Consider the following 16,266-nt stretch of genomic DNA (forward strand, 5'->3'; position numbering starts at 1 on the left):
TCCTCAACCATGATTTTTGTTCATCCATCATTTCAACTTCAAGTCTTCATATAGTTTTTTTACCAAAAAATTTAACAGCCAATATTTAAAGCCAAGCAAGTAATGGAGAAGAGATCTAAAGCATGAAAAAAGAAGAAGAAAAAAACTACAATTTGAGGCAGGAGCCAAAAGAAAGAGAATCTTAAAGAATAAATAAATCATTTAATTCTACTAAAGTCAGTTAAATCACTACTTATCCCAAAAGCTTAAGTTAATAAGAAGGGATGAATTTTAATATTTAATTTATATTCTAAGACTCCCCCTCAAGTGTGGATTCAAACTCACCCTTAATAAGTAAGGCCTAACACATGAAATATTTAATTGAAATTGGAAGCAAATTGTGGAGTCCGGGTTCAAACTCATGACCTCTGGCTTTGATACCCTATTGAATCATAATTTATCTTAAAAGTTTAAACTGGTAGGAAAAGATGAATTTAATTATTTAATTTATATTATAACATCGCGGTCCTTAAAAACTCAGACTATTTCTTTAAATTTCCTCCATAGACATCACATTAGGCAAGGTGGAATCATCTTCCAGACTGCATCAAGATGAGATCTAACCCTTGGCACTCTCCAACAGGTAAAGAGATCTACCACCCTTCTAGGCATAACTCAAACCAACCCTACACTGCTAAAGATAGTATGCCAAAGAGCACTTGCAATCTCACAATAGAGTAGAAGATGGTCTACTGACTCCTCATTCTTCTTACACATGCAACACCATTCAACCACAATAATATGTCATTTTCTTAAATTATCCATGGTGAGGATTTTCCCTAGGATGGCCAACCACGCAAAGAAAGCTACTTTCAAGGGAGCCTTATTCTACCGAATAATCCTCCAAAAGAAATGAGTGATATCATGGGAACAAGAACCCTATAGTAAGATTTTGCTTCCATTTTCTATTCTTTCATTTTTTTTACATTTTTACTTGTATAAAAAAATTTAAAAAAAAATTAAAAAAGAAAAAAAGAAAAAAAGAAAAAACATTGATTTAACATCAAACAACCCTATCTTGGAAGGAATCCAACGAAGTCTGTCCTCACCATCTTGTCTCACTCTAAAGGAATACAATAAGGTGAAAAGTGAGTTAAAGTGATTAATCTCCCAATCATGAGCCGCTATGAGAAAGTTAATATTCCACCTAATCAAATGTTTCTTGCACCCATAATCCCATAAATTTACAAGGTCTCTGAAAAACATTATATTTTCATTCAATTTCTAACCCTCGTAATCTTTTTCTATCCATCATCAGCATTTGCGTCTCATCATCAGCAATGGATCATGATCCTCCAATCTCAAGGTATTCATCACCCGTATAATCTGAGTACAATTTTACTTACTCTGAGACACCCTTAGTTTGTAATTGATATCTTCTTTTCCTATAATTACAGTACCTATACAAGGGCATTTTTTTCTTCTTTTGCATGTGCATCAAGCTAAGCAAAAGGAAGAAGAGTTCCATATGTCACTGCCCTGCACACAAGCTGCTTTTTTTTTTTTTTTTCCTTCTTTATAATTTCATACTCATGCAAGTATATACTGGAATCATTACAAAGTATCCAAAATACTTCTGCAGCAACAGAACCAACAAATTTACAAAATGCCAGAAGTGTATCCCTATAAAATACAGAATCAACCAAAAATGCAAAATTTTTTTTTTTTTAAAAAAAAAAAAAAAGGAGAGAGAGAATAGTGAATAAAAAAAAGAGAGGGAATAGTGACCTGGTAGAGAGGGTAGACTAGAGAGGAGAGGCGAGGTCTTCCGAACACGTTGAGGCGAAGAGAGCGTACAAGTGAAGGCGTAACGATACCCATCTTTTGTAGAGATTTTTTCTCTGAATATTTTGACTCAAGGGTTTAAGGTAAACATTCAAAAAAAGAAAAAAAAAAAAAAACAGAGTTTATAATCTTAGGGTTTTTGAGATGCGAGGAAGACGCGCCATTTTTTGTTTTGTTGTCGCCTCGCACTAGTTTGTCCGCTCTTGTAGATTGTCCACGTCTTGTCGTTGTTGTGCTTTTGCAGTGGTGCCCCTATGTACCTCGTTATTAGCTTTTGACCTCTTGATTTGTTTTTTTCTTCTATTCAAACAAAAAAACAAAAAAAAAGAAAAGAAAAAAAAGAAGAAGAAGGAAAATTACAAATGAGGATCTTTTTTCGCTACCAAGGACAAAAAGAAAATTAGTGGGAATGTTTATGAACACAAAGTGAAAAACGGCACACTTAATGACTTGATGTGCTTAATAATTAACATATTTAGAGATCTTCAAAACGGTCCAAATCTAAAATTAAGTTTAATGCTAGTTGATGTCCGAAACAATGTTAGTGATTCAAGCGAATGCCCATTCAATGAACAAATGGGGCTTTTTGATAGCCAAAATTGTGAGTAATTAGTCTCCCTCAAGAGTAACTTTTATAACTTTTTTTTTTTTAAAGAAATTATAACTTTATATATATATATATATAACATGTGATTGAAGTGTATTAAAAAAAAAAAAAATTGTAAGCTGATCTCAATCATATACTAGCGAGTGTCAAGAATTTATAAAAGAATTATAGGTAATTTTTTAACGGTTCAAATTATATTTGTGATTTTTTTAATAATATTTAAGCCAAATTCATGTGTGTTGACTGTTGAGCATAGGAAAGGGCCCTACTTATTAGGGCAAGTGTTTGGGCGGCCCAAATACAACGGATCTAAAAGCTATTATTTGGAGGGTCCGAACAGATAGGGTCCGAGTCCAAGCAATTTGAACACGTGTCGGAATAGGTGAAAGTCCTCCGTTCACTCAACACCGGCATCCTTTATTGCACGAATCTTAATATATTTGACCAAAAGTGTGTGAATCACTGCACGAAGCTTCAGTATTTAATAAACAAAACAAAATTTCATATTCACAAGTCAGAATCCTTCGCTCTCTCTCTCGCTTGCGCGCGCGATCAAGTACAAGCACACGGAGATATCAGCAATGGCCGCGACGATCTCTCAGCTCTCGTGCTTCGCTGCAGTGAACGGCGGTGTGAGCCTACGGAGGAGGCTATCACTTGCAAGCCCATCGCTGCGCTGCTCTAATAAGGTACTTCGCTAAGCCCCCAGCACCCATAAAATTGAGGCAAGTAACAAAATGAAAGAAATGGGAGATATGAGAAAGTGAAAAAGATTGAATTTTGATTTTTTTGTGTTGCCGTGGTTATGTTATTGAGAAACCCCCCCTCGTAATTCGCCAGTGAATGAGCCAATTTGGGGTCAATACGGCGTCGTTTGTAGGATTTCCAAGCATTTCTCATTTGGGAAAGCTCGTTTGTGCCTTGGTTGCTCAAAGATGTTTGTAATTGTGAATTTTGTTTTCCCGGTAGTGCTTGATGTGGTGTCCTTTGGTTTCATTTTTGTTGCGCTAATTCGATTGATTGGTTTTGCTAACCGGTTGGACTGGTTTTTATGTGTACTTGTGCGCAATTGTCTTGCCATTAATGATTAATATGAAACTGTCTCATGGGAGGACTAAATGTGGTCGTGCAATCTAAAGGACTTGTGTTATCTAGTTTACAGTTTTTATGAGCCTTGATGGGCGTGGGACAGATGCTTCCGGTTCTGACGTCAAGACTACTCTGAGGTATGATGCATCAGAATTGGGTGTCGGAAAGTCACATCCGGATTTAGTAGAAAATGCTGCTGGAAAGTTGGGAGTGGATGAGCTAGTGCAGGAAAACGGTATCATTCAGCCAAAACGAGCAGCAAAAATCCATGATTTTTGTTTTGGCATTCCCTTTGGTGAGTGTGCACCGATTTGGTAAACACCTATATTGTTCACTTTGCTGCATCAAAGAGACTTGGTAGATAATACTCACTTTTATTCTTTTGATGAATAATAATTTTATCGAAAGAAAAAGGCAAAGCCCCCATACATGAAGAGTATACAAGAATCCTCACTTTTATCTTGCCACTTGATGTGTCAAACTATTTCCAAGTTAATGAATAAAACACAAAATCTATTTAAGGGTTTGTTGGGCAATGATTTTGCTGGACATGTTAAGTTGATCTACTTATTAAATAAATAAATAAAAGGAATGGATGGATTAATTTGATCCTCTATTCCAATACTTTAGACAAAATATGTGTTATTTATATGAGATCCACCCATAGTTAGTTAATCACACTCAATACACGTATTTATGTCAATGATAAAATTCTTTTTGATAAGTATGTCAATAATAACATTCTAAATATTGGCATTCAGTTCTCTCTCTCATTTACGGTGTTTTGTTGACTTGATTTGTTAAGTTGCTTCAAAATTTTAGTTCTTATGCAGTCTAATGTAAGACCTTAACATGCACTTAAACACGCTAAGCACGTAAACTTGAATTGACCTTAGCTACTACATCTTTGTAAAGTTGTAGAGATGTCCACAAAAGCATGTTAAGAGAGACATAGATTCAAAGCAAATAGAGGGTTTGGCTTAAGTATCTTTCTTTGAGTTTTGGATCTTTGTTTTAGATCATAGGCATATTCTTTTGTTTAATTTTTCTCTTGCGTATCTTTTGTATGCTTCCCATCTATTAAGCACGACACCCTTTTTTTGCACTGAATGAATATTGTTAGTTATGAAAAGAAAAAAGAAGATGAATTAAACTTCATATTTAAGTTGTAGGATCAAGTGGAGGGAGAAGTGCTTATGCTGTGATTTATAATTTGTTTCCATCTTCCATTTTAATCCGATTTGCATATTGAGGGACTTGATTGAATTATAACATAAGGGAAATAGATATTGCTGCTTATTTCAATTAAAAGAGAGTATTATAAATTTACAACTAAAATGGAAACTTGGAGAGGTATGGCGAACTGCTTGTCAAGAAAACTTGGATGACCACTTGGGAAGTCCTTGTGTTGCCCCCCTCCCTTTTATTAAAAAATAAAAAATGAAAGTGGTGAAAACTGCTTAACATCTTTAATCCAGTGCAAGGACCAGAAGACAAAGCAGAGATCTTTGGGTAAAAACCTTTCAAGTTATAGCTTAGTGATTTCAATTAGAATATTGCCTAAAAGTGCTTGTTCTTTGTAGGTAGCCCTGTGGGTGTGACATGAGTGATATAACAGCTGTGAAATATTACGTCCTTGTTTAATTTAAGTTATTTTCAACTCTATTTCGGAAATGGTTCGCAAAATATGCTTGGTCAATGTTCTCACACCCTTGATCAAGTGATCCTGAATGTCACTATTGGATTTTAATGACTGAATATACTTGTGTGGAAACTGAAATGCAAGCCCTCAAGGTACAAGTTATGCTCTTCATCTTTTGGACCATGAATTGGAGGAGGTTGACCCACTAGGCATTTGCTTCAAGATCTATTTGTAGAGTAATTACTAGTCATAAGCTACTTATCAAAAAAAAAATAAAAAATTATAGTCATAAGCTGAATATTCTATGCCTAAGAACATTTTGTATGTTTAATTTGACTGATATTGTAACACCCCAAATTTTATTCCATGAATTAAGGAAGTATTAATTTGAGAATGAGGCGGATTTGTAATATTTTATGGGTGAAATAATTAGTTTTGGAGAAATATAAGGAGTTAATTTTAAAGTTGGGATTGTAATGTTAGGGAAAGGAACCTTGAGGTAATTGAGGTATATACTATCAACGTAAAATATGTTTTATAGGATTTAACTTTGATTATGGAGGATGTTAGCCAAATCATGGAAATAAGTGGGGTAATCGATAAAGGATGTTATTCTAGGTTTTAGATTTTCAAGAAGGCTTTAAGATGTTGGAGGGTTTGTCGCGTACTAAGAAACATTTCCGGGAGTTGTTTTGGGTTCTAGATGATTTAGAAATAAGAGTTGGATTATAGGTGTTCGATTTTGGGTTAAGGAAATGGGACGGTTGACTGAATATCACTTGATAGGCAGACTTCGATTGATTGAAGTTGAAGTTTGATTGATCATACCTGTGGCGCTCATAGAAAGAATGATGTGGTAATTGAGCAATTTGTGAGTTTGATGTAGTCTACCTCGATTGATCGAAGTAGGGTTTTGAACGAGTGAAATGGAATCTACACGTGGTAGAATCACCTATGCGAGTAGGTGAGAAGTGACCCATATGACGCACTTCGATTGATCGAAGTAGGGTTTCAATCAATCAGAATTAAAGTTGTTAGAATGATGTGAAATTGGTAGGCGAGATCAAACGGCTGTCATTAGATCTTGTGAGTTTCGATAGATCGAAATGCAAAGCAGCATGCAAGTAGGTGAGAAATGACATGCATTAAATGGGCATGGCATTTTTCAATCTATCGAAGCAAGTTTCAATTGATCAAACTAGGTTATTCTCTCATTTTGATTATTTTCCCCCCAGAGGAGAGAGAGAGAGAGTGCAGAGAAAGAAAGAAAGATTCTTAATTTACTGGTCTTCAAAACAGTATTTGTATTATTATTATTATTATTATTATTTTGTACTACTTTTCCCTTAGAATTACATTACTTTAAAGTGCTCAAAGTTTGAGAATTACAAATAAGTTAATAGTCGTGCATTTTGGTTAAAATGTCATGCTTTGATGTTAGGAGGAAGTTAAAATTTTGTTACACCACTTTAAATGTGCCCCCCCAAAAGAAAAAAAGATGCCCATGGTAGACCATGACCAATTTTTGATACATGAAAGACAATGATCGGATGAACAAGGGGAAATGCATTTTTAGGTCACAACCTGTTCGAGGTTGGTCTCTTGGCCAAAGTAGTCCTATAATTGAAGTTGTTATGATTGTTATTACAGTCAAATCTGTTGGACCACATGTCTTCATGCAAGTTGGTTTGCACAGCACTTCTGTCCAAATTGCTAGTGATAACTATATATGCTAACTGAACAAGTACATGCCCTTTTTTTTTTCCCTTCAGGAAAATTAATGTTGCTTTTTTCTTAAATGAAGACTGACTTGTGCAAACTTTTAACTCATAACTTGTTACAGGTGGACTTGTTTTAAGTGGTGGACTTCTTGGTTTTGTTTTCTCAAGAAATCCTGCAACCCTGACTACTGGTGTGCTCTACGGAGGTGCTTTGCTAGCTCTCAGCATCTTTAGCTTAAAGATCTGGAGGCAAGGAAAATCCAGTTTACCTTTCATTCTAGGACAAGCAGGTTCTGATTTAATCTCACTTGAGACATTTTGATTCCTTCAATATCTTTTGTTAGTGTTAGATTTAAGTTACAGATTTACCTCTCTTTTTAGGAGATCATCCTATACTAATTATTTGTATACTTCTAAAATTTGCAGTACTGTCGGCTCTTCTTCTTTGGAAGAACTTTCAGGCTTATTCATTGGTAATACATCAAGCAGAAAATTATTTTTACTCATTGACCCATTGATCTGATCTTTCTAACTTTATGATGGTACTGTTGGTGCAGACAAAGAAAGTATTTCCAACAGGTTTTTACGCTGTTATTAGGTATTGCCTTATCTGACTGCTAATGCTTTTTTTCCTTTATTTTCTTCTAATTTACTTGACAGGAGAGTTTACTTTCTTTAATCTGGTTTGACTCCTTTGTATTCTGTTTTTTGGTCCTCCAAAGTGCTGCAATGCTTTGCTTCTATTCATATGTGCTGATTTCTGGAGGAAACCCACCACCAAAGAAGTTGAAGCCATCTCCAAGTGTTGCATCATGGTGAAAAACTCCAAGGGTCTGAAGTGAATAGATATTAAAAGTTAGGGCATATTGTGATCAGATTTTGTATTGTGACTTCAAGGGTTATAGGTAAATAAGCCCCAAGTTGCTTAAATAAGCAGAAAATAGGTAAACTATGAGTTGAGCAAGTGTGTATTTTCTCATTTGTACGATGAGATACTCGATTGACAATTACTATTTCTTAATGTAAACGACTGGCAAGATTATGTTTCTCAGGATTTATGCAATATTGCTGATTATTCTGTCAATATGTGCTGCATTCAACACATGATTTATCCGCTTGGCAAAAAGTTGTATTTATACGTATGATCTCTGTTCCTCAATTGTAACAACTTACAAGAATGAATTTTCTATGACATTTGTGGGAAAATATTTGGGAATTTAAAATGCTTGCGTGTGTGCGAATTATATGTGGGGAGAATCGCAGACACTAAAGCAATAGTTTAATAGTTTTAACGCGGCTATTTTTTCTTCAGATTAGGATTCTGTTATAAGAGGTAGCCTAAGAGAGAGGGTTGTAGGATCTACTTGTTTTAGTTCTAGTAGATCTCGTACCTTAGGTTCTCAGGGGTAGGTGGCTCATGCATCCCCCTTCTTCATCCCCTTCTTCTAAGCTGCTCGAACATTAGGTTCTCAGGGGTAGGTGGCTCATGCATCCCCCTTCTTCATCCCCTTCTTCTAAGCTGCTCGAACAATCTAATAACAAGGGATTCGGATCCTCTCCCATTACTCAAAAATATGAGTTTCTCATATTTCAAATCCTAGCCCTTAGTTGCATCCAAAGGTGTAACCTTTGCATAATTGTTTTTTACATTTTTCTATGGACTGCTCTACAATACGAAATACTCATTATTGTGGGTTCACAACAAAATGATGTTGGTCATTGTTAAAACAGCTACTGAATGGTTCTTTCTCTATGAAAGCGACGGATGATAAGGACATAAGGGGCAAGGGGTAAATGGATCGAACGGTGGGGATTGAGGTGGAGGGGCGTGGCTAGTATTTAAAAATGGGGAAGCTTTGCAGAATTGTTTTTTACATTTTTCTATGGGCTGCTCTGCAGTACGGAAAGATGCTCATTATAGTGGGTTCACAACAAAATGATGTTGGTCATTGTTAAAATAACTACTGAATGGTTTTCTCTCTCTCTCTCTCTCTCTCTCTCTCTCAAGATGTTGGTCAGTGTGGCCTCCCAACTCGATCATGCAGATTTGTTGATTGCTGTTCCAGGTGTTTATCACCTTTATCTGAAATTTTGACTTTATGAATATTTGATTCCGCCATGGGCAGCCACCCCCAGGTCTTATGGGAGTGGCGGCACGGCCACCCCTAGGCCATGGGGTGACAGCGCGGCCACTCCCATCAGATCTGGGGGTGGCCGCGCGCCACCCCTAGGTCTTGTGGGAGTGGCGGCACGGCCACCCCAGCCGCCCAGCCACCCAAGGGGTGGCTGCGCGCCATCCAAACCACCCCTGGGGTGGCCGAGTAGCCGCCCCAGCCACCTCCCTTGGGTGGTTTCTCCGCCTAAGTTGTTTTTTTTAAAAAAAATTAATTAATTTTTTAATTCAAATTTGATATAATTAAGTGTTTGTTTTTATGGTTTTGATACAAGTGGACATGTGGCATAGCTTAGACCCTTGGATGCAAATTGACGGCTAAGATCAAAAATATGAGAAACTCATATTTTTTAGTAATGGGAGGGGATCCGGATCCAATAAGAAGAGATTTTCATTCCTATTTCTTACCCCTATTTCCAGGATGATGTTTCCCTGGTGAGACTTAGGAAAACCCACACTTTCTAATCTATGGTTGTTACTGCAACAGGATCATAGGAAAGATGCTAAAGTTGGGCAGCATTTATTTGATAAACAATATGGTATAGTTTTTTTTTTTCCCCCTTTCCTTTCTTTTTCTTCTTAAAACTGCATTTGCAAATAGGCTCAAGTTGGTGCATATATCTCTACCCACTATTCAGTGTTGGTTTACTTCAGGAACAGTGAAAACTGTTATTCAGATCATTATATACATAATTACCTTTTATATAAGGCAAAGTTTGGGAGATGAGGTGAAATAGAGATAATCTATTTTATGGTCTAGATTAGATATTACAGATCTAATGATGTATATATTGCTACATGGTGAATATGTTGCCACATCATTTAAATTCATGAATATCGTTAGCCTATGTATACTGTTAGATGCTGCAAAATAAAATCAAATGGATTATCTCTATTTTACTTAAAATTGAGATGATGATCTTATTCCATGAGTGCCATGACAATTTAACTTACAAATTCCTATGCGTAGTTTCATCTCCACATCTTACATCTAATCCCCCTTCCAAAGAGAAGGATTTAAACTTAATCATTTACTAATATCCTTGGCACTTGTCCTCAAGAGCTAACTCAATCGGCTGGAGACCACCCCTAATAAAGCGGGGTTCACTACTTCGAATCCCCCCCTCCCCCTCTTATGTGGACATGTAAATAAAAAATAAAAATAATAAATCCTTGGCTACGTTTATCTTATCATAAATTTCCCTTTCACATGCTTCTAAGTTTATTTAAGAGGGAACATACATGATTCTGAAATAAAATATGTAAAAATTATCTTCTAACAATTGATTTATGACTAATTTTTCAAGTTTATATATATATATATATATATACACACACACATACACTTTATGTAATACTATATATCCCGGCCTTGTCTAAAAATTAAGAAAAAATGTAAAATTAGCCTATGTAATTTACTTGATTTACAATTAGCTATATAAAATGAACTTAGAAGTTTATAAGGTATTTTTTAAAAAAAAAAAAAAAAAAAAAATCTCTTTACAGTCAAATTCCACTTAATAAATTTTGTTAATGTGCCACATCAAAGCCAATAAAATTATGACATATGTTCTATCTAATTTATGACTTTTAAAAAATAAACCTTCGATTTTCCAGCTTTACTCCACATATATCAGACAGCAAGTAAATTTTTTGAAAAACTTAAATCTCTACTATAGTATATGTAGTATACTATATGTGGAGTAAGTCTAATATAATATGTAATTAAGAATATTATAATATAGCATATAGTATATAAATATACTATTAACTAGTCAAGGAACAAGCAATAGAGAAACACAAAGAATAATTTCAACAAGATCTAAACTGACAAAAAGTTCAATCAATTAAGAAACCTTTTATGTTGTTTTCATATCGCACCAGTTTGCTATCATGGGTTTCACTGTACAAATGGTAATGAGATTTGTGTGCGAGTGTTGGGAATACTTAGAAGGCGCTTTCAGCTTTACTTTTTGTTTCTTGTGGGCAACAACTTCTTTCCCTTTCTAAACATTCCATTATCTAATACTAATCCATCACGAATTCTTCTTTTATATTCTAAAATGCTTATTGTCTAATGTGACAGTCGCCATATCAACTTTAATTTTTTTATATATAAAGTTTTGTAATCGCATCATACATATCTGTTTACTCTTTTTTTGCAACTGTACGTCACGTTAAGAGTTTGTGTAACAGTTCTTTTTATGTTTTAGAAAACTTGTAAACCACCCTTTAGGAGGAGGAGGAATATTGCGGCCGCCACAAGAGAAAGAGAGAGGAGAGGTGGGTTGGATTCACTTTTAACACATGGGTTTCATTGAGTTAAAAAATGGAAGATGATGGGAGAGGAGCTTGAATTGGAGGTGAGTCACTCTCCCTCAAGTGGATGACCAAATTTAACAGACTGACGCCATCACACCACCTTTTGGGAGAGAGAGTTTCAAAAGACTTTGACATATTACATCACCATTTTTTTCTTTTTCAAAATCTATGGGGGCTCGAGGGGAAATATTTTGGCCCCCCCACACCTCCCTTAGCCTCCTTGGAGTAATCCCTGGATACACTAACAAATAACTATCAACTATAAACACTTAAAGTTGAAGATAGCAGCATAATGGAAATGTAATCATTTTATAAGATCCTTATATATGATTGTAGAAAGCATTACAGTAGAAAATCTTTCAACTATATCTATAGTCTATATATATATCCCATGTCTACTTCAAAAGAAGCTTGTTTGTGGAGACCGACATCAACATGGGATATATTAGCCACATATTGATGTTTCTGTCATAAAAATCCTTGTATAATTGTAAATTTGACTGGTGCTCAGTGCTGTATTATTTGAAAAAAAAAATGAAAAAAAGAAAAAGAAAAATGAAGACTTTTTTAGGGTTTCGTTTTGTTCAAAAAGGAAATGTTGGAGAGCCAACCTATACGTTATTCCCCACTATATGTATGTGGGTGGAATATATTGTAAGAGCCACCATTTTCACGTACGTGGCAAATATGCAGAGATGGGTCTGCCCATATAACCGGTTTGAGAAACATGTGCTTCTCTAGGGTTTTGTTTTAGTGATCACCAACAACGACCCTTTGATATTATTGCATGCGCTAGCAGGCTAGCTATGAAGCGACTGAATTCTACCTCATTTCCATGTCATCTCTCATCAGCTTTAGGAAGTCCCTTCATGTCTTCTGAAGACAATAAGCCATGATCAATACGTACAGTTTCTTCTTCTCAGTGCAATTTGGTTGGAACCTTATCAGATTCCCACACAATATCGGTTATTTATTTATTTATTTTTCTACTTACATTTGAGAAGTCTTGTAAAGTTCTCCACTGATGAGAGTGTTGAACTGGCTACTTATGGTGATGACCTATTTACCTATGTGTATCTATATATGTGAACAACTTTATGGCTTGTTGAGATCAATAGGAAAAAGATAAAAGAAAAAGGGCATAGAAGTTGAACTAGATATACTTAGGTGGATCGATGACCTATTTACCTACTGTGTATCTAAGTCTGTGAGCAACTTTATGCCTTGTTAAGATCAATAGGAAAAAGAAAAAAGAAAAAAGGGCATGAAATAAGTACAATTTTTTTTTTTAATCATGAAATAAGTACATGGAGTTGTGAAACTGAGAACTTTAGTGTTAAACTTGGTGGGATTATGGAGTTTGGAAAAAGTCTCTGCATAAGTGTTAGTAGTGTTAGTCTTTTTAATATTTGTAAGAGTTATAATTACCTCTTTCCATCTTAAGAGTTGTAGCCACGCAGGTCTCTTTATTTAGGTTTTCTCTTTATGTTATTTCCATTTAAGAGTCTTGTTTCCATCCAAAATAAGTTGGCATGAGCCCTAGTCCTATTAGGTTTTATATTTCAATAAGAGTATCTTGTGTGATTGATGACTCAACCCTAATCTTTTGATACAATACTGTAAAAGTTTCTCTATTTAAAGGTTGTTATGTTATGAAAAAAAGCTGCGAACTATTCAGTAAAATCAACACTTGTGTTTTGATCAGGTCCCTCTAAAGGCCTCTATGTAGGGAAGTCACAGGCGACTCATTCTGCCAACTTTCCTGTCCAAGATTTTGTTACACGGTCTGTTGGAACGATTGGAGACTAAACTTGATTCTAAAACACTAGAGATGCGGGAGCTTTTTGTAACCATGAATTCTAAGTTTGATCAATTGATTGATAGTCATCGAACTAACACTCGAAGCAGGTCTAATAATCACAATGGAGGGCCACAAATTACTCAGATCAGTTCAGGCACCAGTGGATCCACGACCCCTAAGGTGCGTGGCTAAACTGGACATTCCATAATATTGTGATAATGAGGATTCGAAGAGTTGGATATGTCACGTCGAGCAATTTTTTGAATTCCATGGCACTAACGAGGACGAGAGGCTACCCTTAGCAGCCTACCACCTTGAAGGCGATGCATAGTTATTATGGTACCAATTATTTCAGGAGGGAGAGACAGTGGAGGTCACATGGGAAGTCTTGATAAAAGAATCCACGCCAAGTATGGTCTAACTCTGTTTGAGGATTTTTTTGAAATTTTTTCTAAACTGTAATAGGTGGGGGTCACTGAGAGACTATCAAGTACGGTTTGAGAAGCTTTTGAGCCGAGTGGGGCGTTTAGCACCTTAACACCAGATTGATTGTTTTGTCAACAGAGTTTTTGACTTTTACAATGTTGCCCATTCATTAGTCATTTCCGTATTCTTTGAAAGAAAACACATGAGTTTTTAGTGGATGCAAAAATGTCCCCGTTTTCCCTTTGGCCACCTACATGGGGCATTTGGGGGTGGCGAACCACCCCTATATCCCATGGAGATGGTTCAGCCACCTCCAATTGGCCAAATGGGGTGGCCGAAACCACCCTTAAAGGGTTTCGTTGGAATCAGTTTTAAAAGGTTAGGAAGTGGCTTGATCACCCCCAAATGACTCATAAGGTGGCTATAACCGAGCCTTATATATTTTTTTTCTTCTTGTTTCTCTCTCTTTATTTTTATTATTTTTTTAAAAAGAAAATTGGGGCATTTTGGACTTTTCTTCTACTAAAAACTTACATGCTACGCACGTGGGACATTTTGCGTCAAAGAAGACAGAAATGGCTTACATATAGGCAACATTTTAAAAGTCTAAAACTTCATGAGGGTCCATTATCACCTTTTAAACATTTGAGGCAAAATTGGAAAAGCATATATATATACACTTAAAAGTGTTAGATGTATTTTTCCCCAATGCAATATATTTGTACTGTTGTACACAATGAAATTGGGTATGAAAAGATTGCTCTTAAAATGGAATATGTTAGCACGCGTGGTAGATGTTTGATTGATTGTTGCTGTGAATGCGCGCTTTGGTTTCCTTGTTTGGCCGGCCGATAGGTGATTGGTGAATTTTGAGTTGCCTTTGTTTGGTTGATTAATTTCCATGTTGGGTGTTGATTGTCTTCCGTAACACCCTTCACGGAAACTTTCAACTTTTTTCTTCTGATCAGAACAAATAAATAATTGTTCTTTCCATCTTTTCCCTTCCCTTTCTTCCAGCTTCCATCATAAAGGGTCCAATGAAACTGATTGACAAAGAAAGTTCATATCAGCGACATCTCGTGCTAAATGGCTAAGATATGCCTCTAGAAAAGAATATGTATTAGTGCTTGTGTTTTACAACACTAAAGGCATCACTACTTCTTATGTGTCAAGCATGCTAGACGCTATCGGTTCTATAACACTAACACCATGCTTTATTTCATAGTCAGGATATACATTAATTGGCATGCATCGATCTGAGGGCCCATTCGTGTTCAAAGTTTCTAGACTTGAAATTTCCTCATTTTTTTTTCTGAGGGTCCTCCACGATTGCTAGGAAATGGAAATTTTCAAGCCTTCGTAAGCTGACAGCAACGTTGGTCATTGGGTCTACACCTAATTAATCTCTAGGTAGCACATGGATCTCCTAATGCCAACTGATGTGGCAAGACAGTGACAAATCAATGTATACCAAACACATACATATATATATACATATATATACACACACATATAATCATGTCAGAGAGAGACAGCTTTTGGTGAAGATGACTGCAGTTTTTATAGATCGAGCATGCTCTCCAAAAGTCTTTCTGCTTGTACTTCAAACTTGTGAACAGCAATATCCTTTCTAAATTCTACTCCCATGTGAAGTAGTTCTCTAATAATGACATCTTGCCATCTCTCTCTCTCTCTCTCTCTCTCTCACACGCACTCCAAAACGATCGATCCTCCACTATAAAACTCTTGATGTGAAAGTCCATGTTGATGTAGGTGGATCAGCTAGGTATGTTGGTTTCAGCATTTACTTGTTTTTGGTTTTGAAGTTGCCAAGGGAATGATATTGATAGGAGTAGCATTTCCTTTTTGGCACTAGACTAGGCTAGCTAGCTAGCTAGCTATAGCTAGCATGGATATAAGGCATATCCTCCCTTCTTTTTCTTGGTTTCTTTTCTATTTTCACTAATGATCTCTTAGCACTAACAATATTCGCTTAGAGATCAGAATCCTGTGTCATTGTCTCAGGAGGGTTGCCGTTTGAATTGCTTATTGCCTATTGGAATTCAATAGAACTTGCTAAAGAGTACTGAAAATCTAAGGGTATAATCCTAGCACCTTTTGACTTGCTAGCAATTTATAGTACAAAAGAGATGTAGCAAGCCACATGGGTAAATGTCAGTCACTTCACACTTGGTGTAAAGTTTTGAGATGAAACGTAAAATATGAGAAAAAAGTGGAAGGGAATATATGAGAATTTTGGAGTGGTTCGGTGTTAAAATTCAGGACTTTTGTTTTGATATTATGTTAAATTACACTTACCTAAAAACGTAAGTTGATACCAAATTAATAATGAATTTAATTGTTTAATTTAGGAAAATGGTAGATGTTTTTATGATGTTTGATCTCTTAGTGTTCTTATGATCCTAAGTAAATATATATTATTTTCTAAAGGAGAATGCTAAGTGTTTTCCTAGTGTTCTTCTAGTTTTATGTGGATATTATTTTCTAAAAGAAACTAACCCCACCAGTCCCTTATTTCTCTCACTTAGTTTTTAAAAAATAATATCCACCTAGAACTAGCCAGGAGAACACTAAGGGAATATCTAGCATTTTCATTTTCTAAAAAAGCAAAAAAGAAACTGGCCCCATCAGTCCCTTATT

The 16,266-nt window shown here is 35.8% G+C and overlaps 2 protein-coding genes across 3 annotated transcripts in view; one reads left to right on the forward strand and one right to left on the reverse strand.

Annotated features, from left to right (window-relative positions):
• Window positions 1-1,983, reverse strand: part of LOC132192353 (DNA repair protein recA homolog 2, mitochondrial) — a 16,957-nt gene extending 14,974 nt beyond the window's left edge. The window contains exon 1 of one of the 2 annotated variants that reach the window (XM_059607667.1): window positions 1,768-1,983. In XM_059607667.1, coding sequence (XP_059463650.1) covers window positions 1,768-1,860 — 93 coding nt within the window. In that variant the 5' untranslated portion in view covers window positions 1,861-1,983. The remainder of the gene's footprint in view (window positions 1-1,767) is intronic. The other variant, XM_059607666.1, reaches the window with a different exon arrangement.
• Window positions 1,984-2,882: 899 nt separating this feature from the next.
• LOC132192150 (protein FATTY ACID EXPORT 1, chloroplastic) lies at window positions 2,883-7,967 on the forward strand. Its single transcript, XM_059607397.1, has 6 exons — window positions 2,883-3,120; window positions 3,587-3,815; window positions 7,006-7,173; window positions 7,310-7,356; window positions 7,441-7,481; window positions 7,606-7,967. Exons 1-6 carry the CDS (start codon window positions 3,013-3,015, stop codon window positions 7,700-7,702), a joined length of 690 nt encoding a protein of 229 aa, XP_059463380.1. The 5' UTR covers window positions 2,883-3,012; the 3' UTR covers window positions 7,703-7,967.
• The last annotated feature ends 8,299 nt before the right edge of the window (window positions 7,968-16,266 follow it).

This window comes from Corylus avellana, chromosome ca9 (genome assembly GCF_901000735.1).
Source record: "Corylus avellana chromosome ca9, CavTom2PMs-1.0".
In the NCBI taxonomy this organism is placed as follows: domain Eukaryota; kingdom Viridiplantae; phylum Streptophyta; class Magnoliopsida; order Fagales; family Betulaceae; genus Corylus; species Corylus avellana.